Source organism: Hylobates moloch, unplaced genomic scaffold, assembly GCF_009828535.3.
Source record: "Hylobates moloch isolate HMO894 unplaced genomic scaffold, HMol_V3 SCAFFOLD_4, whole genome shotgun sequence".
Lineage (NCBI taxonomy): Eukaryota > Metazoa > Chordata > Mammalia > Primates > Hylobatidae > Hylobates > Hylobates moloch.
Genome location: NW_026652279.1, coordinates 35,159,410 through 35,186,932, shown reverse-complemented (window position 1 = coordinate 35,186,932; position 27,523 = coordinate 35,159,410). Strand labels below are relative to the sequence as shown.

Below are 27,523 nucleotides of genomic sequence, written 5' to 3'. Positions count from 1 at the left end.
ATTCAGTTCAACATGTATTTATGCATCATGTGCCTACCAAGTTTCATGCCAGGCTTGGGGACACCAACAGAAGTGACTCAGGGTCGTTGCTTTCCTGAAGCCCTTATATCTGCAGGGGCATCAATAGCTATAGACCAATTAGTATAAGAATAATTAGAATAATTATAGGATATATTTAAGTGCTGTGGGAGTACAGATAGATGATACAGTTCTGTTTGGATGGAGAGAGAAGAAAAAATAAGTCATTCAGGGATTTTGATTACAGCCATAGAAACCAGCTCTGGCTATCATAAGCAGAGGGAATTAATTGGAGAGTTGTTAGGGGCTCGCCTGTGGGTGCGGAGCTGGAGGGCCAGGCCTGGGGAATGGGCCAGAAGCAGGGGAGCTCCTAAGTCATGAAGCCCTACCAGTTGCATCATTGTACTCTTGCTACTACTGCTGTTGCTGTGGTCTCCGTCAAGCCAATCTCTATCAGTCCCTCCTTTCTGTGTCATTTATTCAGGGTTCAGTTTTGTGTGATGATGACTATCTGAGTCCAAGTGGGGTGCCTATCCCTGGCTACTTCAGGACAGAAAGAGCATACATATCTGATCTCCACTTAGATATAGGACAGCTTCCTACTTGGAAATTGGACAGAACCTCCCCAAGACTCCAACACAGGATTTAATAGGGTGCTGAAGGAAGCGTTGACTGGGTCCTTGACAGTCAGCAACAGCAGAGCACTTGGGCAGGCAGGGTATAGAAAAAGAGACATTTCTGGCAAAGAACAGTAGGAGCCAGAAGCACAAGCCCTGGAAGCCCTGGTGTGTCTGGAGGAATGAGAGCTCCGCTGTGCCGTGGGCAGTATTTGTAGCTGGTTGAGACTAGGTCAAAGAAAAGTATTTCTCCAGTTTCTAATATCCATTCTCCAGAGAAGTAGCCCAGGTGGGAGATCCTAGATGGATCCACAAACAGTTGGAACAGGTTTCTGACCAGCCTCTGGGGCCCCTGAGGGACAGCTTAACTGATGGAGATGACCCAGTGAGCCCCACCCTAGCTGCAGGCCAACAGTTCCCTATTCTCCAGAGTTGTCCTCTTAGCCCAGGTGTAGGTGCCAACAGCAGAGGCAGGACAGTGCTCCCTGCAGAGCCCCGATCCCTCCAGTAGGTGTGGGGCGCCTGCCTGCCTGCCTGACATCGTTACGGGTTGAGGGTGTGACCGTGGCCAGGCAGCTTGTTCTCTGGTCAGGTAGGGGCCACTTCTCTGACTCCCTTAACCTCACGGCTCTCCAAAGAACCTTTCTGACTCATGGGCTTACGATCCCTGAGGTCTGAAGTGCCATCAGAGTGGGGCAGGAGGAGTGAGGATGCTCTGGGCATGGAAGACCACACACACCTGGCTGGCTCTGCTCAGTTCATGAATTTCCCACCTGGAGACTGGGCAGTTCATCACTCTTGTTCTCTGCAAGGAACTATAGGTCTGTTGCTGGTCATGTTTGAGCAACTTCTCTGAACTCTTACTGTTTGGAGCTGCAGTGAGAAGCAGCAGGCAGCAGAGCTGAATCACTGGCTCCTTTTCTCCTTCCCCATCTCTCTCTTTTCAGCTTGCAGATTTAGAAGCATGAGTAAGCTCTGCTTTACCCGACTCTTGTTTATTTCAAGCAGCATGTTGTTACCCTGTACCTAAAGACAACGCTTGCCTCCCTCACAGGCAGGGATTCTATTCTCCAGCATTACTTTTTAAAAGGTGTTCAGCTAGAAAATCGCATATTATTTCTTCTGTAAAGGTTTCTCCTTGCGGCCTTTCCGTAGCTACAGCTGTCACAACCACAGTTAATATTTTGTGTGCCTGTGCATGTGAGTGCACGGTGTGGGAAGGGAGATAATCAGTCTGTCCTCTTGGGCAGCAGCCTTCCAGTTCAGCTTTTATGAGCTGGATTTAAAAAATAAATAGATCATATCGCTGTCTTGCTCAGAGCTCTCCAGTGGCTCCCTGTGCTCATAGAAGGCAGTGCACCACCTCACCGGGGCTGCAAGGCCCTGTGCCGTCAGGCCCCAGCCTGTTTTTCATGCTGCCTCTCACACTCCCCCACTCCACTCCCAGGTATTTGTTATGGTGTTTGTTATGTCCCTCGAATATGTCACGTTTGTTCCCACTCAGAGGCCTTTGCATTGGTTTTTTCAGCTAGGAATGAACTTCCCCAAGATCTTCATGGCCTTCTATCCTGTCATGCAGCTCTCAGCTCACATGTCACCTCCTGAGAGGGACCTTCTCTGGTCACTCCCTATGAATGAGTCCTCACCCCCACCTCTCTGGACCACCACTCTGTTCTTCACAGCCCTTCATCACCATCTGACATCACATTCACTCATTAATTTATGTTCATCTGTCCATCCCTTTCTGTGTGTCTCACTCATCGCAGGATCCCAGGCTTTTAGAACCATCCTGGTTCCACAAGCATTCAGTACAATTTTGGTACTGAAGACAGTGCACACAAGAGTGAAACAGCAGTGGGGACACTGACTGGGAGAGGCAAAGTGCCATAGCAGAGATTGTGCAGAGATGCTGAGAGGAGAGAGGGCATCTGCAGGGATGCGGAAGTGCTGGCTGAGCTAGGTGTGCCTGTGTAGACCAGGGCTCAGCTGCTCTGCCTGGGCCAGGCTGGCTCTGCTCTGGAGGAACAAAATTCATGGCACAGGCCCAGGAAGACAGCGTGCCGAGGATGCCGGCAGGTAAGGACTGTTGGACTCCAGGAGCAAGTGCAGGGGACTGGCGTGCTCTTCCTGAGGAGAAATGAACATCGCTTTGGGCTTTCACCGGCCCAAGCTCCCATGTGGTTAATTGTCGCTCTGTGCAAATCTGGGGTTCCTCCCAGCCCTCCACTAAAGGGAATTGTGCACCAGAGTGGCTCTACATTTCATTTCCGACCTTATCATCCTTGTGCCCTGTAACTTTATTAGACATTGCAGAGATGATATCATGATGTCTTAAGATAGCCTTGCTTGGAAAATTATACCAGGTAGGATCTTATTACACCAGGAGATGAAGCCTTTTAAAACTTTACCTCTGCCACGTATTGATTGTGCAGCCCTGGGTGACTTCATTACTCTGTGCCTCATTTTTCTTGCTTGTAAAATGGGTTTAGGCTGGGTGTGGTGGCTCACACCTGCAATTCTAGCACTTTAAGACGAAAAGGCAGGAGGATTGCTTGAGCCCAGGAGTTCAAGACCAGCCTAGGCAACATAGTGAGACCCCATCTCACCAAAATTTAAAAAATTAGCCAACCATGGTGTGTTTGTAGTCCAAGCTACTCGGGAGGCTGAAGTGGGAGGATGGCTTGTGCCCAGGAGGTTGAGGCTGCAGTGAGCCAAGATCATGCTGTTGCACTTTAGCCTGGGTGGCAGAGCAAGACCCTGTCTCATTCATTCATACATTCATTCATTCATACATACATATATACATAGTGTTTAATAATACTTATCTATTTCACTAGGTTATTGTATGAGTTAATGGAGCACTTAAGGAATTATTTACTGACTGGTAATAAATGGTCACTGTTGCTTTTATAGATTCATGCCTGATTGTTTCATGAGGTGTCACTGATTCTTGTTTTGTCGTGACTAAGATTATACTTTTGCCCTGACCAATATCTAGGTGTTGCTAAGAGGAAGGAAGGCTGCAGAGAATGTGGTATTTATTGGATAAAATGTGTCAGACATACACAGAGTTAACTGTCCCTGAGCATTTCCACCGTCTCCTTCCCTGCTGTCTTGTTCTTTTCTTACTTGGGCAACATGGAGGAGAGCAGGCTCTGGTTGCCTGGGAGGCCATCTGTCCTGTGATCCCTCACACCTGAAGCCTCTGTTCCCTCATTCTCCCAGCCATGGGCACCATGTCCACAGTGCAGATGGGGCGGGGGAGCAGTCTCAGCACTGCAGCCTGCAAGTGGAGATTTGGAAGAAAGCAGCATGAGCAGACACAAGCCTTCAGAACGAGACCAATTTTCATGTGGCTTTCCCTGGTAATAAAAGGAAATGGGGGCTGCAGACAGCCTACAGTATTTCAGCAGATGGTCTTGTAATAGAATGTTTTTTCAAAGTTTCCTTGTGAGGCATCAGTGACTCTTGGAAAATGTGTATCGTGTAATGAGGAACAAAGACATGGCTTTGAGCATCCCTCTTCATGGCATGTTTCTGAGTTGCCTCTCCCTCCTAGCACAGGTAGGTGGTTTTGGAAAATGAGGAAGATGACCCTAGAGAAGCAGCCTCTCCTGATTTTTCTGTGCCTTCGAAGGAGCTGGGACTTGGTCCTAGGGTCAACAATGCCTGTTCAGCCCTGCCCCTCCTCACTCTTCCAGGCTTGGGCCTCAGCAGGACCCATTTGATGTCAATGAAGGAAGGTCTGCGTTTCTGCAGTCCCTTAATCAGCTGCATCTCCTTCTGAATTGTGCCAACCTCGTGGAATGGTGTGCACGTGTCCAACCTGGCTTATGGAAGGAAGGGAGGGATGGATTCTTGGTGATAGTTTCTTCTTCAGACTCATAGCAGACAAGTCCAAGCATTGCCAGAACACCTACAGCAGGGCAGAATCACAGCGAACCCTTATGGCAGCCCTATGAGGAAACTGAGGCACAGAGAAATGGCAAATAATTGTTAGAGCCAGAATTTGAACTCAAGCCTCTTAACCATCACAGTGTACTGTACTGTCTTAATGATTAGCATCTCCTTTTCCCAAAATCAACTTCTCAGCATCATTCATTTTATTCCTTCTTTTTTCCTTTTTTTTTTTTTTTTTTTTTTTTGAGACAGTCTTGCTCTGTTGCTCAGCCCGGCATGCAGTGACATTATCATAGCTCACTGTGGCTTCCATCTCCTGGGCTCAAGTGATCCTCCTGCCTTAGCCTCCTGAGTAGCTGGGGCTACAGGCATGCACCACTATTCCCAGCTCATTTTTATTTTTGTTAGTAGAGATAAGGTCTCACTATATTGCCTGAGCTGGTCTTGAACTCCTGAGCTCAAGTGATCCTCCTGCTTTGGCCTCTGAAAATGCTGAGATTATAGATGTGAGCCACTATGCCTGGCCATTTTATTCTTGTAGGGAATATTTACTCTGTGTCACTGGGGATAAAGCAGTAACACAATTTAGCCCCTAGCCTCCAGCCTCCAGGAATTTATGGTTTAGGAAGAGTACAAGCAGGTAAACAGAAAAATGAACATAAAATTTGTTCTTTGGACATCTCTCTGTATAAACACAAGAACATACCTATGCCAAGTTGGCATCTGGCAATAATTTGGAAATTTATGTGACCATATATCCACATGCTAAATACTGTATTAGCTGTGGGAGTGTATGTAGCTGTGTGTAGATGACATACAAGTATAAGGTGCACTAGTTTCATTTATCATTACAACATAGGTAGACATAGTTCTCATTTTCAGCCGGAACCTGGAGGGATCATTGTGCTTTCCTCCCTCTTTTCCCCGCTGCATCTAATCAGTCAGTCTTCTCCTGTTGAACCCCCTCATCCCACAACCCAGCCTCAGTGCAGTCCTCGTCATACTCCCCAACCTGGATTACTGCATTGGCTCTCTCACTGGTCTCCCCACCTCAGGCCTTTTTTTCTTAATATTTTGATAACTGTATTTCAATATAATTTGTTTCCTTGGTAATCTTATGTATTTTTAACATCTTTATTGAGATATTCATAAACCATGAAATCACTCATTTAAAGCACACATTTCCATGGTTTTTAGTGTATTCACCGAGTTGTGCAGCCATTGCCACAATTTAAGTTTAGGACATTTTCATCACCTGGATAGAAACCCTGCTCCCGTTAATAGTCACTTCCCATCACCCCTGCCCCAGCCCCCAGGTCTTGGCAAGCACTCATCTGTTTTCTGTATCTATGTGTTTGCCTAATCTGGACATTTCATATCAATGGAATCATATACTATGTGGCCTTTCATGTCTGGCTTCTTTCACTTAGCGTAACGTTTTCAAGGTTAATTTATGTTGTAGCATGTATTAGTACTTCATTGTTTTTTTCTGGCTGAATGATATTCCATTGTATAGATATACCACATTTTAAAATTCATCTATTAGTTGATGGACATTTAGGGGCTAAGTGTAGGGGAAGATGGGAGCTGCCGGCTATTGGACACAGAGTTTCTTTTTGGGGTGACGAATATGTTCTAAAATGAGATAGTTGTGATGATTGCACAACTTTGTGAATGTACTAAAACCCACTGCATTATAGATTTTAAAAGAGTTTTATGATAAATGAATTATATTTCAATAAAAAATCTAAAAACACATTTTAGAAAGAACTCTGACAATTATTAATACCATAGATGAACACATTAAGAGGGAGGGAAGACAGGTGTAATGAAGGAAGATAAAACACTGATACTGACGTATAACATCCCAGAGCACCTCAGGATCAGTTCCAAGTGTGGAGATTAGCCCATATAATCTCAAAGTTATATTTGTCCTTGAGATATGCCTTTTTATATTACAAATCTGTTATCTAATATGGTCATGGATAGGTATATTTTCTTTTCTGATTAAATATTTAATAACACTTTTATTATGAAAATAATTCTTGGCTGCCGTTTATTCTGAAGAAAATTATAGTGTACCAGATATTTGTTTAGTACTTTATGTGTATGATCTTATTTAACTTCACTGCAACCTCATGAAATAGAGATTATATTAATTTCTCCGTTGTATGGGTTAGGAAACTGCGGCATAGAGAAGTTCTGACTTGACCACGGTCACTCAAGTAGGAAGTGACAGATCTAGTATTCAAATCTAACTTTTTCTGAGCCTAAAGCCTGTTCCCTTAAGCCCTTACTCTTCATTATTTTTTAAAACTAGAGTGCGTTATCGTTAATCTAAAGTAAAGGTTGTGAGGAACATAATTTAGACCCATCATGGATCTTGCAGGGTTTTGACGATCTCACTGTAACCATCACTTATCTTTCCATAGGCATGATATAGTGCCTTAGTACTCAAAGTAACATTACCTAGGCTGGGCGTGGTTGCTCATGCCTGTAATCCCAGCACTTTGGGAGGCCAAGGTGGGAGGATCGCTTAAGCCCAGGAGTTTGAGATCAGCCTAGCAACATAGGGAGACCCTGTCTTTCCAAAAAAAAAAAAAAAAATTTTTTTTTTTTTTAATTAACTGGGCATTGTGGCATGTGCCTGTGATCCCAGCTACTAGGAGGCTGAGGTGGGAAGATCGCTTGAGCCCACGAAGTTGAGGCTGCAGTGAGCTGTGATCATGCCACTAAACTTCAGCCTGGGTGAAGGAGCAAGACCTTGCCTCAAAACAAAACAAAACAAAACCATTGCTTGGGAATGTTGGAAATGTTTAATCTAGTCCAGGCGTAATGGCTCACACTTGTAATCCCAACACTTTGGGAGGCCTAGGTGGGATGATCGCTTGAGCCCAGGAGTTCAAGACCAGTCCAGGCAACAAAATGCGATCCCATCTCTACCAAAAATAAAAAATTAGCCAGGCATGGCAGCATGTGCCTGTAGTACCAGCTACTCCGGAGGCTGAGGTGGAAGGATCACTTGAGCCCAGGAGATCAAGGCTGCAGTCAACCAAGGTCACGTCACTGGACATTTCTTGGAGGACAGAGTGAGACTCTGTCTTTTTTTTTTTTTTTTTTTTTTTTCTTGAGACGGAGTCTCGCTGTTGCCCAGGCTGGAGTGCAGTGGCGCAATCTCGGCTCACTGCAAGCTCCGCCTCCCGGGTTCACGCCGTTCTCCTGCCTCAGCCTCTCCAAGTAGCTGGGACTACAGGCGCCCGCCACCACGCCTGGCTAATTTTTTTTTTGTATTTTTAGTAGAGACGGGGTTTCACCGTGGTCTCGATCTCCTGACCTCATGATCCGCCCGCCTCGGCCTCCCAAAGTGCTGGGATTACAAGCGTGAGCCATCGCGCCGGGCCGAGACTCTGTCTTTAAAAAAAAAAAAAAAGAACTGTTTAACCCTGGGCCCATCCCAGACCCAAAGAATCTGGGGCCCAATTTTGATGAGTCTAGACTAATCTAGAAGCTAGAATCTGCCTTTTATCAAAATACTGGGTGATTCAAATGCACTTTAAACATTTGAGAAGCATGGTTATAATACATGTTCTTAGATTAGTTCAGTTTGGTGATCCAATGATTTTTACATTGTCAAAGCACACAGCTCAGGATGGAATGACATGGTCCCCAAATGTGAGGTTGCTGACCCGGGAGTCAGGAATCTGTCTTCGTAGTCCTGCTCTTGTGTGATAATGCAGCAAATCACTTAATCTGAATCCTATTTTATTCATATATGAAATGCGTAATTTGCTTACATCTCAATTTTGCGTCTAAGTACATTTACCTCACAGATACCACATCAGCTGTATCACACATTTTTTAAATGTAGAACTTTTATTCTTGTAATTTTGAAATTTCTATCATTATTTTATCTTAGCCCACAAATTATTTAAGAAGACATTTCACCACGACTCATTTTAACTGTCCTTTTCATTGCACTGAAATTCTTTTTTTTTTTTTTTTTTGTGGGTGTGACCCATGAGAGTGGGATGTTTTTAAAATGTTCCATTCATCTGTAAAAGAATGTAGATATTTAATTTTGGGAGTAGAGATTCTAGAAATATGTCTGTTAAACCAACCTTGTTAATTTTATTAATCAGATACTCTAAATCTTTTTAAACTTTTTCTCTGCTTCTTAGGGGAAGAGCCTTCAATATTACACCAATAAGCATGATATTATATATAGATTTTTTTGGTACATGTCCTTCATCAAGTTGAGGAAACTTTCTTCTATTACTAGTTTTCTAGAAGTTTTCTCCATGAATCATGTCATATTTTGTCAAATGCTTTTCTTACATCTATTGAAAATGATCGTATGATTGTCTTTTTATTCTTTGTTTATGTGGTGAAGTATGTTGTTATGCCAGCATCCTGCTGGCATAAACCCTAGTTGGTTATGGGTATTATCTTTTTTACACATTGATGGAACTGATTTGCCAATTTTTTTATTAAGGATTTTTACATCTCTTTTCTTGAGGAATACTGGTTTGGTATCATTATAGCAGCCTCATAAAATGAGTTGGGAAGTGTTTCCTCCTCTATGTGCTGAAAGAATTTTCTTAGAAGTTGTATGATTTCTTCCTTAAATATTTGACAAAATTGGTGAAGCCATCTGGACTGAGAAATTCTTTGGGGGTAAAGCTTATGTTTTGTTTTGTAAATCAAGGAAAATTATGTATTTTTAAATGATCAGATATATAATTTTTATATTTCCATTACTGCATTCATCACATTGTGTATATTGTTGGTTAGTTTAGCTTATTGGATTATGGTTTATATTTCTGAACACATCTGGGAATTTTTCATCTATTCTTGAAATATTCAAATATTTTTCCACTACCACTGTCTCCTCCCAAGAGTTCAATTACATGTATGTTAGACCACTTGATATTGAAATTGTCCCACAGGTTCCTGAGGTAGTATTCACTTTTTCAGCCTTTCGTTTTAGCTCTTGAAATTCCATTTGGTACTTTTCAGTAGCTTCCATTTATATCATTATGTTTACATTTTCTTTAAATCCTTCAACATGCTTACAGTAGCAGTTTTAAAGTCCTCATTTGCTAATTGCATTATCTGTCATTTCCAAATCTATTTTTAGAAACTACTTTTTCTTTTGGTTAGGACTGGTGAGTTATTTAGTAATATGCTTATTTTCTAAACATTTGAGGATTTTCTGGGTGTCTTACAACAGTAAGGATTTTCTGGGTGTCTTACAATTTCTAATTTAATACTTTTGTGATTATAGAACATACTTGGTATGATTTCATCCTTTTAAACTTATTAGCTCAAGATGTGGTCCATTTCAGTGACTGTTCCATGTGTATTTGAGAAGCATGTGTTTCCTGCTGTTGTTAGATGTAGTGGTGTATACATGTCATTTGGGTCATGTTGGATGATAATACTGTTCAAATCTTCCATATCCTTGTTGATTTTTTTGTCTACTTGTTCTGTCAATATTTTGAGAGCAGGATATTAAAGTATTTGACTGTGATTGTGGATTTATTTATATTCCTCTTTAGTCTCTCAGATTTGCTTTATGTATTTAGGAGTTTTATTATAAGTACCTATACATTTAGAATTGTTATTCTTGAATAATTGTCCCTTTTATGATTATGAACTGCCCCTTTTTATATCTGGTCTTATTTTTTGCCTTGAGTTCTTCTTTAACTAATATTAATATAGCTACACCACCTTTTTAATACTTAGCATTTGCACAATATATCTTTTTCAGTTTTTTTGCCAAATTTTTGTGTCTTTGTATTTAAAAGCTATTTCTTATTGATAACACAAAGTTAGGACTTTGCCTTCTCACTGGGGAGTGTGATAGGAAGAATAATGGCCCCCCAAAGATGTCTACCTTCTAGTACCTGGAGCCTGTGCATGTTTTCTCTCACATGGCAAAAGGAACTTTGCACATGTGATTAAGTTAAGGATATGTGATGGGGAGATTATCCTTTGTTATCCAGGTGGGTTCAGTGTAATGTCAAGGTCCTTATGAGGGAAGGGGGAAGGCAGGAGAGACAGAAAAGAAGATATGATAAGGGTAGCAGAAGTCAGGGTGATGTGAGGCCATGAGCCAAGGAACTAGCTAGAACTGGAAAAGGTAAGGAAATAGATTCTTCTCTAGAACCCCCGGAAAGGTACAGCCCTGCCACTAGCATGATTGTAGTCAAATAAGACTTGTTTGAGACTTCTGACCTTTAGAATGGTAAGAGAAGACATTTATATTGCTTTAAGCCACTAAGTTTCTGGTAATTCCATACCATAGCAATAGGAACTAATACAAGGGCTAAGTTGGTTTATATTTGGTGTAATTTCTGATGTGACTATTTAAATCAGCCATCTTGATGTTTGATTTCTGTTTGTTTCATCTGTTTTGTTCCTCTTTGCTGCTTTCTTGCAGGTTTGTTTTTGGTGGGGGAGAGTGGGGATGAGTCAATATATTTAGAATTCTATGATCTCCTCTATTGACTATTTGTGCTTTTTAGGTTACTTTTTAAGGGTTGCTCTAGAAATTATTTTTCAAAAACATAATCTATGTTCAAAAATATCCCATTACTTAAGGAATTATTCAAGAATTTTATAAAAGCATCCTGCTTGGAATTTTTCTGAGCTTCTCAGATTTGTTGTCTCAGACTTAGTTGTCTTCAATCAACTCCAGAGAATTCTTGGCCATATATCTTATTTCTTTTGCCCCACTTTTCTCTTCTACTGGGACTCCAATTAAATGTATGCTTTGGATATTTAATATTATTCTGTTGATCTTGGGGGCCCTGCTCCATTTTATTTTTCATTCTTTTGTCTCTTTGTGTTTTAATTTAGATAATTTATAATGCCTTGTTTTCAAGTTCACTGATTCTTTGCTCTGTCCAGTATGCTAATAAACCCATGAATTCATGCCATATCATGCTAGAAATGGATTTCTAGCATTTCCATTTGGTTCTGTTTTATAGTTTCCGGTGGTGTCAGTGAAACTGGTAGAATAAGGGCCTCTAAAAATCCTCTTTCATAAAAGCAATGAAAAAACTGGAAAAACTAGTCAGAATCTATTTTTTCAGAACTCTGAAAATTGACCAAAGGTTTACAGCAATCCAGGAGCATTTGTTCAAGAAAAAATGAATGACTCTGAGTAAGAAAAGTGAGCTTTGTGGCATTTTAATTTATCATGTCCCATCCCTGTTTCCCCTGCAGCTCCACAGTAGCCCTGAAAACCTGTAGCCCACAGGCACAGTGCAGACTTGCAGCCTGCCAGCCACCAGAAGGGGCAGAAAAGGGTTGGACCTCCTTCAAAGCCCCATTCCCAGAGAAATGTCATTATTTTTCTTGTCTGGTGATTCCCTGAAAGAGACCCCGCTTATAAGGCTGTCTTTATACAACCTGACTCAGAGGTCGCCCAGTGCCAACAGCTTTTTCCCAGAGGACATTTGTCAAAAACAAGCAGAGGCAATTGTTGAATATTATAGCTGCCTGGGGAGGTAGATAACAATTTGGGCAAACAATAGGGTAACCGGAAAGCTTAAAAAGAAAAGCGAGGGAATGAGGTGGCCATAGGAGACTTTGAAAAGCTCATGTACTATTCCTGGGATTTTAAAAGACCAAGACTATGTATGTGGCTTTGCACAAGATTTCAAAGGGATCCACACCTAAGTACTTCACAATCAAGCTGTCAAAAGGCAAAGTCAAAGAGAAGATTTTGGAAATAGCAAGAGAGAAGTGACTCATCATCTACAAGGAATCCTCAATAATATAAAAGACTGATTTCTCATCATGAACAATGGAGGCAAGATAGTTTTATCACTCTGTGGAAATTCTCTGTCTTCACACATGATATTTATCTTTTTCTACTAGGTTCTTTAACATATTAATCATAGTTATTTAAAGTCCCTTTGTATTAATTCCAGTCTGGGCCATTAATGTGTCTGGTTCCAGTATTTTATCTCTATATGGAGGGTCATTATTTTTGCACGCACACGTGTTTGTGTGTGTGTGTGTGTGTATGTGTATGTGTATTTTTAAAGTTTTGATTTAATGCTCAACATTTTGTGTAAACAAAATAAAACAGTAGACAGTACACTATATATTTATATCCAGTGGAGGCTTTCTTTTTTTCTTTAAGACCATTAGTATGGGGGCTTGGATTTTTTGTAAGTAGCAAGTCGTTAGGGTTTTTTTCCTTTCTTTTATCCAAATTGATAATCATTTTTAAGGGTGAGATTAATCAGTTCATATCTTATATTAGTTAACAATTACTAAGTAACAAATTACAAAATATGGTGACTGAAACATTTATTATCTTGTGGTTCTATGGGTCAGGGATCTGGGCCTGGCTTAGCTGGGTGCCTCTGCCCTAAGGTCTTGTAGTGAAGGTATCTGCCGGGGTTGCTATCTCATTTGAAGGCTCCACTGGGGGAGGGTCTGCTTCCAAGCTCACTCATGTGACTGTGGGCAGGAGTCAGTTCCTTGAGGACTGATGGACTAAGGGCCTCTGGTCCTCACTGGCTGTTGGTCAGTGGCCACCCTCAGTGTCTTACTATGTAATTTTGGCCTTCTGAGACCAGTCTTCACAGTGGTAGTGGAGGCAGCTCATAAAATGGAAGCTTGCCTCATCAGTGTGAACAAGGAAAAGAGTATGAGCAAGACAGAAATCACTGTCTTTTAAAACTAAATCTTGGAAGTGACATCCCATCACTTGGCCATATTCTATTTATTAGTAATGAGTCTCAAATTCCAGCCTACACTCAAGAGGAGGAGATCCCACAGGGGCATGAGGCCTAGGAGGTAGAGATCATCGGGGGCCATCTTAGAGGCCCCCTTCATGTGCTTTTTGTGGTAACCAATTTACTTATACTTATTTCTATAATTTTATTTGGTCTTTTCTGTTTACCATCCTCTCCCTCTCTCTCCCCTCCCCCTTTCCCACTTTCCCTCACTCACCCCTACCAGTGTCTTTCTCCTTCCCCTCGCCCACCTCCCATCCTCTCACCTGCCTTCTACTCTGGCTTCCGTCCTCCTTCCCCTCTCTTACCCCCTTTTCCTCTCCAGTCTTTCCCTCCTCATCTTCTGAAACAGCTGTTAGACACATTCTGGACCATCAGTCTGTCTTCCACAGTTCTTAGCTTTTATCAGACTTTTTATCTCTAAGTTTGTTATTTTTGAGACAGAGTCTTACTCTGTTGTCCAGGCTGGAGTGCAGTGATGCGATCATAACTCACCGCAGCCTCAAACTCCAGGGAACAAAAGATCCTCCTGCCTCAGCCTCTCAAGTAGCGGGCATGTGCCACCATAGCCAACTAACTTTTTATTTTTATTTTTTGTGAAGATGGAGTCTCGCTTTGTTGCCCAGTCTGGTCTCCAGCTCCTGGACTCAAGCAATCCTCCCGACTTTTTATCTTTGTCTTCTATTGGTACATTATTGCTCAAATCTCCATACTTCATTTCAGTTTGATAATTTTTCCCTTGCTGTTCTCAGCTTAGAGTTTGTCTTATCCATTTCATTTTTTATTTTGTAGATTTTAAATGTATAATCTTTACCTATTTGGTGGTTAGCCTGTTTCAGGTTCATAATTTCTTTTTTGTAAATCAGAAGTTACTTCATTTTATCTTTCTGAGCAACTTAAACATGCATATTTAAAATTATTCATCAATTGGAGATTGTAATGCTGGCTGGATATCTGATGATGTTAAGGAATTCATGTTAAATTATTTTTGATATGCAATAGTACTATGGTTGTGTTTTAGAAATTAAAAGTCCTTATTTTTTAGAGCAACACATTGAAGCTATGTAGATGAAGAGATCTGTAAGAAACTTGGGGGTGGAAAAGGTGGAGGGTAGAGATGAAAGGAAATCTCTTTGGTTTCTAATTGTTGAAGCTTGCTGATGGCTATCTGGGGTTTTACTGTATTCTTCTTTCTTGTGTTTAAATTTTTGCATAATAAAAAGATTTTTGAAATCCTCTGTCATATTGTCCTATAAAATTAATGTCATCTGGAGTGAATTCATATTTCAGTTACTGCTTTTATTGGTAGCCTTTTTAGAAATTCTATTTCTTCACATATTTGAGATTCAGTTTGTAGGTTCATTTGGAGTGGAAAGTTCAATATTTCTATTGTCACCTACACCTGCACCCCAGTGCAGGACCAGGTCTGATTTTGGCCTTCTAAGGCCCGTCTCCACAGTGGTCCTGGTGATATTGCAGAGCCAGGAACTCAATGACTAGGTTCATTTGTGGTCCAGGGGCGGGATCTGTAGCTTCTGGGCTTTCTAGGTTTAAGTAAACTGAAAACCCTGGCCCTCAGTGGAGGTCTTCAGAAGTTTTTTATATCAGCTTCTTATTTTAGGGAGATCCCTAGGCTGCAGGTCACCAGCCTGGCTTCAGGCCCCCGCTTGTGCGGAATGTGGTTTATTCTGACCCTGCATGATAAAGAGGGTTCCTGACTGCCTCTGCCTGCTCCAGACTTGGAGCCAGCAGGCCTGTGCCTTCAGCCCCACCCACTGCTTTGCATTTCTGTTTGGTGTTGGACACTTTAATCTTGTTTTTGAACCTGTCCATGTCTTTTTGTCATCTGTTCTATATTTTATCTGCCAGTGCTATGTGTTTGGAGTAGGGTAGAGGCATCAAAGTGTGAACTCACTGTGTTTTGTTGACTGGAGGACGTCCTTGACCAAATCATGCAGATTCCCTCAATTCTCTATTCAAAGACTGTCATCTGCTGAGTACATGTTCATAGTGATGATATTTTACCTTTATATTAGAGACAACATTCTTAATTTCAAAATTTTTCCCCGAAGACATTCTCAGAAATCTCCTTAGGGAAAATAGCAACCCGCTAACCCTACAAGTGAGTCTGTCTTATGGTCTCCCCAGCACGTCTCTCTGAAATTATTTATCTGCACACACATTTGTGTCTCCCACTGGGATCTAAGCTTCATGATAGCAGAAATTCTCTCTCTGGCTTCCCTGTTGTGCCCTCAGCCCTTTTACAATTCTGTCTGTCACATAGAGGTGTCCTTCATGGTGTTCTGGTAAGTGACACACTCAGGCACTGAAACCACAGTTGTGCTGCGTGCTGCATGGCCTCTCATGAGTGCTAGGAAGCCACTATGAGACTGCGGGGCAACTGTGTGGAGTGGCGGGTGCTGCCCAATGTGCTCTTCCATACCTCACAGCCAGATCACTGAGTGTCTGCTCTGGGCCAAGCACTGACACGCAGGCATTTGTGTCATACTCAGTTTCTACAGCCGTTTTTCATGTCACCTCCTGTCCATTGTCAGTCATAGGGATTGCATTCTAAATCTCAGATGAGCAGAGCCGGTGGGCAGTGCTTTGTAGCAGATGAATTAGAGGCGGTGAGTTCACCACCTTGGTGGCTCACTTGTGACGAAGCCAAGGTGTTGGGGATATGGTGCACATCGCGGAGTTTTCATTCAAGTGGGAGGCACAGCCTCATCCCTCTCCAAACAGTTCATTTCATTCTTAACTGCTCAATTGTGTTGCATTGGACATGAATAGAAAAGTAGGCCTTGATGTCCTCAACGTTTCTTCCTGTTTGTGTGAACAGTCTCTAGCCTAAGGAGGTTCTGATGGCTAGGCATCTTCGCCCAACACTTTAGTCCTGCGTCCCATTCCTCACATAGACATCCTGCTGGCACAGGCCCTGAAAGCTTCAGGATGAGCATTCTGGTAGCCATGGCCCAGAGGAGGCATCGCAGTGTGTCAGTGGGATAGTGGTGGACGTGTGTACGTACCTCCTTGTCTCTGCTGCTTCACTTAACTATAGAGAATGGCAGCTGAAGAGCCTTATGATGGTTTTGCCTTCACATGTCATCTTCCTGCTTGGCTGGGATTGCTGGTCAAAAAATGGCAGGTCCAGAGCCCTCAGAGACTTTCTTTTACTGGCTGCTTAATTGCATCAGACGAGCTTCTCCTCTGACTGCACCAGGGATTGGTAACAGTTAAGTGCTGGACTTCTGAGAGGCCCAGCACAGATTAGCCGTGCTTGCATTCCTGGGACACAGCTTCAGCAGCATACTTTGAAAAGCCCTGCGAGAAATTCCTGGCATTTAGTCCCACTGTTTGTATTTAGCTTTTCTGAAGTGTTGGCATTCCAGAGGCATTCCAGAAGCCTTCCTGGCATTTTTAGATCCTCTGCAGCTGCCTGGGGATCCAGGTTACTACTTCTTCTCCCTTATACAGGTAAGGGGAAAACAGACAAGAGAGCATCTTGCTCAGGCTTCCTAGAGGCCACTCAGTGATAGAGCCGGTGTTAGAACTTAACTCTCAGGGGTTCAGCCAGCCACCCAAGCCCACTGGCCTGGCGTGGCCCTTTGGCCTGAGTCTTTCTCCTGGTACTCTGTACTCAGGGGCACTGGTGAGTGGTCAGCTCTTACTACAGACCACCCTGCTGGTGGTTCTGCAAGGTTCCCTGTCAGGAGTAGCATTGCCAGGGAGATGGGCTTTCAAAAACTTGGGTTCATGTCTTACCCCATATTTTTGAGTGATTCAAACCCATGTGCTGATGCCATAGTGTGGCTTAAAAGGAAAAAGGACTTGAAAGTCATACGAACTTAGGTTCACAGTCTACTGCTGGCTAGCTTGTGCTCTTGTGGGTAGTGAGGATTAAGTGCCATCAGGAGCTTAGCGGAGTGCCTGAGCGCACACAGCCCTAGCACAGGGACAGACAACAAGCAGATGCTGTTATTCCTCCATACAGTCACAAAAGGCACTCCTGAGCTCCCAGGCCCCTGTGACTGTCTCCACCCTGACCCTCAGTGTGGAGTTGTTCCACATTTGACCCATGGAGGGTAGAGGCGGGCCCTGGGGCCTGGGCCTGGGAAGCCCCTGGAGACTCCGGAGACATGAGTATCCCAGTGACAGGACTTACATCCCTGCCCTGCCGTGTGCTGGTGACCCTTTTTGGAGGCCTGTTGAGACCCTGCCCACTTCTGTTGGGGTTTCCTTTAACCTTCTGTACAGCTATGCGTCCCTTCCAGCTTTACACATCATACCTGAGGAAGCTGGAAGTCAGGAACTTGTTCAAGGTCGCCTAGCTAGTTAAGGGTGGGCTGGGTTCAACCCGAGGTCTGCCAGCCTCAGGTTGCTTGCCCTGGTGAGCTGAGCCCTCAGCCTAACTGGATCTGGAGGGAGGGCCCTTGGCCCTGTGCTCCAACAGGGACTCAGCCATCCCTATCAGGCGGGTGAGGGAGCAGCGCCCCTCCAGCTGACTCTGTGCCTGTCTTCTTGCAGGCATGGATCCCTGCTCCTTCCAGCTCAGAGCGTGAGGCTGTGGCATGGCATGGTTCCAAGCATAAAGACACCAAGGCCAGCACATAGCTGTGTGGCTCACGGCAGCACACCCAGCGGCCAGACACACCGGCATTGACCAAGGTTCAGACCCCAGCTATTCTCTGAATAGCTGTGAGCTTTTGGACAGCTACTTAGGCCCCCTGTTGTCATCTGGCTTCTCATCTGTAGTGGGGGATCATGATGATCCCACCTGCCCTTTAGAAGTGTGGTAAGGATCAAAGGAAATAACTGTGGGAGAACTGTGAACAGGACTCCCATAATCAATAAATGTTATTGTTTATCTGTGAAGTGGCTATAGTAATTACCCACCTTGAAGGATTGTTGTGAAAATTAAGCACAATATATGTGAATGACCTGGCATATCATAAGGTTTTCAACTCATTATTGCTATTGTTCTCATTGTGAATGTGAGCAGAAATGTCCGTCGCCTTCTCCCTGCAGCACCATTCCAGTACCATCGCTGCTGGCTAACGTGGGCTTTGTTCTCTTCCAAGCAGGCCAGGGAGCTGGAGAGCAGAGAGGCAGAGCTAAGACGCCGTGACACCTTCTACAAGGAGCAGCTGGAGCGTATTGAGAGGAAGGTGAGACTCCTGCTTGGCTGCATTCCTCGGGGCCAGGTCCTAAAGGCATCTGACCAGAACACATCACTGTCATGGGGGAAGAGAGGAGTCCGCAGACCCAGTGCCCATTCGCCCAGATGCCAATCACTCCTTGGACATGCCCTCCTGCATTTTGCAGCAGGCATCCAAATAGAGCCTTTCAACAAGTTGCATTCATGGAGATAATTGGTTTTAATTGTCTCCCCCTGCCCCACCTTTTTTTGTTGAATGTGGCTGGCTCTACAGTAGTTCAATTTTAGAAAAAAATTCACTTTCACCACAGGGCGGTGCTGAGTCCCAGTATACCTTTTCCACTTTAGTTAAGCTGCATTTGGTAAAAATAATAATAACATGATGTCTTGCTATACAAATACATTAAAGTTTTATTATTGATTTTCTCCTGGGAGTCGGGAAGATCAAAGTGCACTACGGCTGCACACTCACTGCTTTTCTAAGGATAAGCCTTTGAAATGAATGAGATTTAAAACATATCATCATGCCTTTAAAAAAAAAAAAACCCACAACTCTTGAAAATTCGTTTGGTAATTTGCTTATTTTTTGGTTTAATTTGTGGATCATGACAGATTTTTCAAAGAAATGGCTTAAAATGTGGGAGGGGATGGTTGGGAGGTTAAAAAAAATTGTTCCCCCTCATACCTGAGACAGCATGCCAAGCAACCTGAGCCATCAGCTTACTGCAGGCAAATCGCAAATCATTTGTCACGGTTTGGAGCTTTGAAATTGACAGTTTGCTTGAGGGGGCCTGATTTCCACAGGGGTTTTGTCCTGTGGCATGCCACAGTGGAGGCTGACAGAAACGTGGGTTTCTGGATTTCCAGGCCGTGGGGGAAAAGAGAGAGGTTCTTCCTTGCCCCATCAACACCTGCTTGTTCACCTTTGCCGGTGTTTAGGGGATGGCCAGAGTTGACATGCCATGAACACAGAGTGCTGATGGTGATATCCCACAGTCTGAGGAATGGCAGTGCACCTCTGAGCTGCTTTCCCAGTGGCCCTTAACAAGTAAATCTTTCACAGAGCAGCCTCATGCACAGGTTTGACTGTAGCTTATAATGACAAGGGTTGTGATTTGAGATCCCAGAAAAGGGTAAAAAAATTCCACCAGCCATAGCTCTAATTATCACAGTTGCTGATATGTTCATAGACACAGGGTTTTGGTTTTGTTTTTTTATTTGTGCAATTCGTTGGTCTCCTTTGTGCTCCCCGTGTTTCCCTTCCTGGGCTTGGCTGCTAGAGGCATGTGTACATGTCTCTGTTTCAGGCAGAAGGGAAAGAGCCTCGCAGCATTTTTGCCTCTCTAAAATCTGTTTTCCCCTTGTCATTCTCCCCTCTCATCTCTACCCTAGTTCTCCTCCTAGAAACCAAGTCTCTGCTTAGCTAAAGGAGAGGAAATTCTGGATGAGACTTCTTGCTTTTCATTAAGTGAAGTCCAAACTCCTTGCATATGCAGGTGTGGGCTTTTTAAAAATCGAGGTTTCCTAGATGATTATGAAGAGTTATTAAATGCTTCCAGAAGGAGGTGCAAAAGCGTGATCTCCTTTCTGACTCTTAAACATAGCATTTTGCCGATGATAATAAAAAAAAAAGGAGAGCACCTCCAACATCTCAGGAAATGGAGATTGGTGCAGGAGATAGGAGGATTAAAGGGGAGCTGGGGGAAAGGCAGAAAGGAGGCAGAAGAATGAGGTTTAATTGTATTAGTTTTGAAAAAGGTTTTCGATCTTCTCCGCGGATAATTTTATTCCTGTAATGGCTGGGAAGATGGAAAACACAGCATCTGACAATCTTTTTTTATTAGCTGTTGCTTTTATACGATTCCACTTTCATTTGTTGAATACTCGCAGACCTTGACATTTCCAGCTTCTGTACACACGGCTCCAGGACTTTCCAATCATCACATCCCTTTCCTTTTTACCCCCATTTCCTTTAAGTTTAGAAATTGACAGTAAAAACCTGTTTGGGGGAAAGTTGGATAAGCTGCCGCATCATCCTTGACCACCAAAAATAGATCAGAGTACAGTCCTGGGTGAGAGCAGGTTGAGATGGGGAGGCTGAGACCTGGGGCTGTTGGCTGAGCTGTGGTGTATCCAAGAGGCTGGGTGGAATCCTGCAGCTGTCCACCGTGGAAGCTGGTCAGCCTCCACCTTCTACCTGTTGAGACTGGCAGGTAAGGAAAGCCTGCACAAAATCCAGACTCATTTTCAAGGAGGAAGAGACTTAAGGACCCTTTTGTCTGCAGTATTTATTTCCTAGATGATTATTCTTGAGCATGGAAATCCCATTTTGTAGGGCTCCTGTGCTTTATAATCATTCTGAGTAATTGTTCCTCACAGCCACACTGCAAGATCTGAGTGAGGAATATTGTTTCCATTTCCCCATAGAAAGCAGTGAGCTATTGACACAGACAGGGGCCTTGTGAGGGTCTTATGGCACCTGAAGAAGCAGCCTGAACTTTGAGTATGGTGTAACTGATGGAGTGTGGGCACCAGAGCCCATGAGCCTTGGCTCCCACACAGCAATTCAGTCACTGTGCCTCCTTTTAGCTCGGTTTCTCCATCTGTAAAATGGAGATGCTAATGCTTTCTGCTGGGAGTTAATGGGAGGATTAAGGGAAATAACGCCTGTAAAAGTGTTGGTGTGTGCTGGGCGCCTGGCAAGTGCTGGCTCCTTCCCTGGTGCACAGTGGTACTGGGGGCTCTGTTTCATGTCACAGTGCTTCAGGTTTGGATTAATGGATGAGCATGTGTGCATGCACACATATACGCATGCTGAGATGGATTTTTATCATTAAAGGTGGCCTGACCCCAACACCTGCTCTCTGGGATGGGGAAGCCTTCTCTCTGGGCTGCATCGGGCTTTTCTCTGATGGTCTTGCAGTATCCACCGGGCTGGGACCATGCACTCCCCAGGTATTTCTGCACATCTGACAGTGTCACAGAACAAGGCCTTTGTCCATTTCTGTAGGCATCTTTGCACGGGTCCCCTATTAACTTCAGTAGGGATGGCACCATGTTTGAGAGCTCAAACAAGAGCCCCAGAGCTGGCAAATGAGACATAGGGTTTTATCTGCAGAAAAGTTACATACAGGGACAGTCCGGTGGCAGTGGGATGGACAGGAGAACCGCAAGGCCCCGTGGCCGGCTGAGCAAGGGAACCACTGCTCACAAAGAGCATGTAGTTTCCATAGCACTTTCACTTAGCACTCTCCCTAACAGCTTCTACCTGACAACCTTCATTTAAACCCAGGGGTGGCCAATCTTTTGGCTTCCTTAGGCCACACTGGAAGGAGAATTGTCTTGGTCCACACAAAATACACTAATGATGGCTGATGAGCTAAAAAAAAAAATAAAAAACCACAAAATCTCATAATGTTTTAAGAAAGTTTATGACTTTGTGTTGGGCCACATTCAAAGTCTTCCTGGGCTGCATGCAGCCTCTGGCCCATGGGTTGGACAAGCTTGATTTAACCCAAAACAAAGGGCCTCAATGCCCTGTACAGCTGTGTTCCATGGATTTTCACTTCACAAGGGCCGGTGGTTCAGATGTTCCTTATAGATAAGGAATGGATCTCCGGGTTGGCCATTCCCAGATTCCTTAGCTCAGAACTCCAAACACACATTCAGGTGCATCTGCCATACGGGCATATGGACCAGGAAGGTGAGACCCTCGACTGCCTGTGCTGGCTTGAGTCAGGCCGCTGAACCCCTTGCCATCTTAGCTGTGCTCCCACTGCACACCTGGCTCCAGAGCCTTTGCTCAGTTGCCAGTTTGTAATTTTCTGCAGGAAGCAAAAGAAGTAGGAGTGGGATTCACCCACACCATGCCTGGATTCAGCTATTATGGGGCTAAGGGGGTCTTGTGCCTCTTCAGAACCAGCACACTTTATCGTCTTCTAGTAGAAACCTTGGTGCTGGGTGGTTCTGAAGGAGACCCTGAGATCCCATGGAGTTGACCACTTGTGGCTGGCCAAGTCCTTGTCTTCTGCAGTCAACCATGGAGCTGAGTAGGGTGGTAGGGATGAGTAGGCTTTGGGGTCCAGCAGCCCTCAGTTTAGTTCTGCTTCAATCACGCAAGCAGCCTTGTGACCCTGAGCATGTCGTTATATTCTCTAGCCTAGTTTCCTTATCTTTGAAATGGGGATTTAGGACTAACCTGCCAGCTGTTTTGGGGTGAGTGGTAGTTTGTGTAAAACAACCATCAGAGTACCTGACCTCAGTATCCAGTCCTCTTTCATGTTATTTCTGTCCTCTTTCTCCTCTTTAATAAATGCCTGGCCTTCATTTACTCCACATCAATTTAAGCCTGCTAAATGCCAGGCGCAGAGATGGCTCAGACAGCTGTGGCTCCTGCCTCATGAAACCCACAGTCAGGTTTGGGAGGGAAGGGAGATGCCAAGCATTAGGATGCCAGATGGGAGGATGCCCATATGCAGGCTTCCCGTGAGTAGAGGACCTCCCAGCTCTGTAAAATGCTTCGTCTCACTTTATCCAAACTCAGCAGCTATGAAGTGGAGAAGGTCTTTTTCAGGGTTAGCGTCAAAAACCAAGTCAGGAAGAAAGGGAGAAATGTATTCTTCCTGGACTTTGTCTCCTTTCCCCAGGATTGAAGTCTTCCTCCCTGCACCTTTCACATGCCTCCCTGCACTGCCTCTGAGCAGTCAGCCCTTTCCGCCATTGTACTCCCTGCTTTTGATCGAGCTTTCTTAAGAAAAGACCATCATCTGATCCCAAGAGCCCTGCCGTTTTCTCACTGACACCGCTCAACAGACGTCCCTATCTCAGGCACACTGGTCTCTGCCTTGTCCCTTGGTGTGTAGGGAAACACAAGCTACACAAGGTGTTTGGAGGAGGAATTAAGTATAAGATTTCCACTTCACAAGAAAAGGTGTGGTCAGCAAATGTGAAAAGAGCTCATCCTCACTACATATCAGGGAAATGCAAATTACAACCACAACATGATACCATTACACACCCAGAAGAATGGCCAAAGTGGAAAAGACAGGCAGCCCCAAGTGCTGGCAAGGATGTGGTTTAACCTAAACTCTGAGACACCATTGGTGGGGTGTAAGTTGGCATAGCCACTGTGGAAGATCGATAGCCAGCATCTTTTAAAGCTGAACATGGGTATGCCCCAGGACCCGGCATTCTGCACCCAGTCCAGATGTGCCCCCAGGTTCACCAGAAGAGAGGCTGTAGAACGTCCATGGTAGCGTCATTCATGATAGTCCTGAAAATGAGGAGAGAGGCAAGTGCCGGTGGTATTTATGATAGAGCATTGCTGGCATGAAAGTGAGCCATCCACAGCTGCAGGTACTGCTGCTAGAACTCCAGACACACTGTTGAGCAAAGGAGCCGGGTAGGGAAGAGGACCTGCAAACTGTGTGATTCCATCTACAGAAGGGGTGAAAGCAGTACAGCACATCTGTGGTGTTAGCAACTGGGATAAGGGTTACCCTTTGGGGGCAGCAGTGACTAGCAGGGGTCATGTGGTGGTGGTGGGGGCTGGGGGGCCGGGGTGGGTAAGACTTCCTTTCATGACCTTGGTGTTAGTTACAGGCGTGTTCAGTTGCTGAGAGTTCATCTGGCTGTGCTCTCAGGAAAGAGTCAGCACTCAAGGCTTCATAAAAAGTGGGCTGCAGCTGAGGAAGGCAGCCCGGCAGGGGTGCCCCATGGCCTCTGCTGCCCCTCGCTGCTGGGCACCCTCCTCACTGGCCTGCAGGGCTCTGCTTAGGATCTGCTTTCCAAATCCCAGGGACCTTACAGGCCTTGAACATCCTCTTCCAGGCCCTCCCAGGCCCATCCGTGTGTTTGCCTTGCCTCCTCACGTGACTGGAGGACAGACCAGTAGGGATAGGCTACTCGCCTTATGGAGTGACACAGCCAGAATGCGGCAGGCCCGCTGTTAGCCCACATCTGTTTGCACCCGGCCCGCTGGGCTCTTGCCTCCTCTGAGTTCTGTAATTCTAAGTGCCTCCTCTTCTGACTGGGTTGCTCCATGTCCATTCAGTCTAATAGCGTTGCTAAAACCCTGTGTCAGGTGCTGTGAGACAGGGGTCATGGGCACAGGATGGGGGCTGGATGTGGAGCTACACCTCACTGGAGTGCCCCATAGGCACCGCAGAATTGCCTGCTGCTCCATCGTCTGTCCCCCGCTGAGGTTCAAGCCCTGTGCATATTCTAGCACTTTCCACACTCTGTCTTGTTAGCGCCTGTGGCTGTCTGCTCTGCGTCTGCGAGCACAGTCCTTGCTGGTCTGATTCATCAGGTGATTCATCGCCAAGGGCTGGGGATGCAGTGTCTGGCATAGAATAGGTGCACAGTAAATGTTTGCAGGAATAAAGAAGGGAATGTGTGTGTATGCAATCAGGAAACAGTGACGCAGCGGGGTTCCAGAGGAGGAGGGAGCCTTTGCCCAGAAGGCTTCTCAGTGGGAGCTGTGTTTGGAGAGAGCAGGATGTTAGTGGGCCGCATGCAGGGCTGGTAGTGGAGAAACTGGGGCTTCTGGCTGGAGAGCTTGGCCCCAGCCAGGTGCTACGTGAGAAGGGAGGCCACAGGTGGTGCAGCTGGGAAAACAGGCTGGCCTGAGAAATAATAATGGTGCCATTAAGAGAAAGAGAAAATTTAGGTGAGCCACTACACTTGGGGAAGGTTGTGAGTTTAATTCTAGGCATGCACGTATGAGACAGAGATGACCAGCTGATGATTGGGAAGTATCAGACAGGCAGTTCTGTGTCCTACAGAATGACAGTCACTATAATTTTGTGAGCATATGCTATGTGCCAGGCCCTCTTACATAAGTCATCGTGAATCCTTGCAGCAACCCTGTAAGGTAGATTATATTACACATGTTCTACAAATGCAAAAGCTGGGAAGCAGGCTGAAGTAGCTGCCAGAAGCCATGCACGCGGCTGATAGATGAAGTCAGGTCTGTGAGGCTCCAGAGCCCACTCTTCCACCGCCACATGCTGCCGCCCACTGCCTCCTGCATCAGCGAGTGGAGGAGTCCAGGAAGAATGTGATTGGCAGTGCCAAATACTGCCTGTCAGAGACATTGAGGACAAAGTGAGGCCTCGCTCGTGCTGGCTTGAAGGCCCCGTGAGCTGTGTTGAGGGTGCATGTCCTGCATTGTTATGGAGACTGATGCTGGGTTCCATGTAGGGTTCAGGTTCCCCAGCACTGGAGAAGGAGGAGGTCTCCAGACACATGTTCAGTGAGGGGTGTGCCTCGTTGGAAGAGCCGCCACCTGCCTGCTGGTCACTCCGATGTGGCCAGGAGGTACTTCTGCGAGTGAGAGAGGCCCAGAGTCTGCACCAGAGATTCAGAGCAGGGCCCCCTACCTTGAGGATGTGAGTGTGAGAGGCCTATAGAGAGAAGCTGCTAGAGCCTGGGGATTCAGAGGGAGCTGCTAACAATGACCTGAAAACAATACAGCAGGAAAGCTTCCCTGGGGGAAGAGGCCCACCTTCCACTGTCATGGGGAGCACTCTTTAACCTGCTGAGTGAGGGATCTGAGCTCAAGGGACTTTTGAAGAGTTTTGAATCAAAATTTTCCAAACACCGCATGTTCTCACCCATAGGTGGGAATTGAACAATGAGAACACTTGGACACAGGAAGGGGAACATCACACTCCGGGGACTGTTGTAGGGTGCGGGGAGGGGGGAGGGACAGCATTAGGAGATATACCTAATGTAAATGACGAGTTAATGGGTGCTGTACACCAACATGGCACTTGTATACATATGTAACAAACCTGCACATTGTGCACATGTACCCTAGAACTTAAAGTATAATAAAAGAAAAAGTTTTTCACAAGATTAGGCTGAAGAAGTGTACCACCAACTGGTTAGCCCATTAACACCTTTTTTTAGTAATGGTACCACCATAAAAGTTACCATTTTGTATGTTCTCAGCCGTGTATTGAAAGTGAGAAGTGAAATAGCATATTGCTTAGAGATTGACAACTGCCTTTCTTAGCAAGATGAGCTTTTGTGCACTTGTCCTGGTGGGACCAGGTCCTTTGATAAATGTGATCAATGAGACAGGAATATACAAAGAAATTGATAACCATTGACCCAGTCCAGTTCTTTTCACACATGGCCCAAGGCAGTTAAGTGGTTTGAGAGTTTCCTGGTATTGTAAGCCTTGGGTTTTTAGATTGAGAGGGAACTGAGTTTGAATTAGGACTTTACCACTTACTGGCCTTATAGAGATGATGAAGTCACTTAAGCCCTTGAGCCTTGGACCTTCATCTTTAAAAGGAAGACATTAGAGTTGCATTTCTGTTTATGTAATAAAGGACATAACCTACAGGCTAGCCTGCTGTAACATATCCTTGCTACTGCTGTTGTTGTCATTGTTCCTAGAGGTCACACAGCTAATGAATAAATAGCAAGGACTCTGCCTCCTTGCATCCCTGTCCGCAGTCCTACAGTTTTTCCACTATAGTGTGAGGATAGTGGTTACGGTCACAGGCTCTGAAGTTAGGTGCTTTTAAGTCGTGGCTTCCCAGCGTGTATACTAACCATTATAACCTCAACCAAGTGATTTACTCCTTACTGAACTTCACTTTCTTCATCTATACAAAGTTTCTACTTATTTGGATCATTATGAGAAGAAATGAGATAGCTCACAGTAAGTGTTTATCCAGGAGGAGCTCTCAGTAAGCACTTCATAAAAGATTTCCATTCCCACCCCTGCCCCTGCTGCTGCCACCACCACCGCTGCCACCACTACCACCACCACCACCACCACCACCACCACCTCATCCTCCTCATCCTCCATCACTACCTCCACCATCACCACCTCCTCCTCCACCATCACCTCCTCCTCCTCCACCATCACCACCTCCTCCTCCTCCACCATCACCACCTCCTCCTCCACCACCATCACCACCTCCTCCTCCACCACCATCACCACCTCCCACTGCATGACCATCACCACCTCCCCCTTTACCACCATCACCACTTCCCCCTCCACCATCACCACCTCCCCCTCCTCCACTGTCACCACCTCCCCCTCCACAACCATC

At 45.0% G+C, this 27,523-nt stretch overlaps 1 protein-coding gene across 5 annotated transcripts in view; it reads left to right on the top strand.

The window, feature by feature from the left end:
- PLXNA1 (plexin A1) overlaps positions 1–27,523 on the top strand; it is a 352,177-nt gene that overhangs the window by 127,746 nt on the left and 196,908 nt on the right. For 3 of the 5 annotated variants that reach the window (XM_058437373.1, XM_058437374.1, XM_032149901.2), the window contains one exon: positions 18,373–18,459. In XM_058437373.1, coding sequence (XP_058293356.1) covers positions 18,373–18,459 — 87 coding nt within the window. The remainder of the gene's footprint in view (positions 1–18,372; positions 18,460–27,523) is intronic. The other 2 variants (XM_032149900.2, XM_032149902.2) reach the window with 1 other exon arrangement.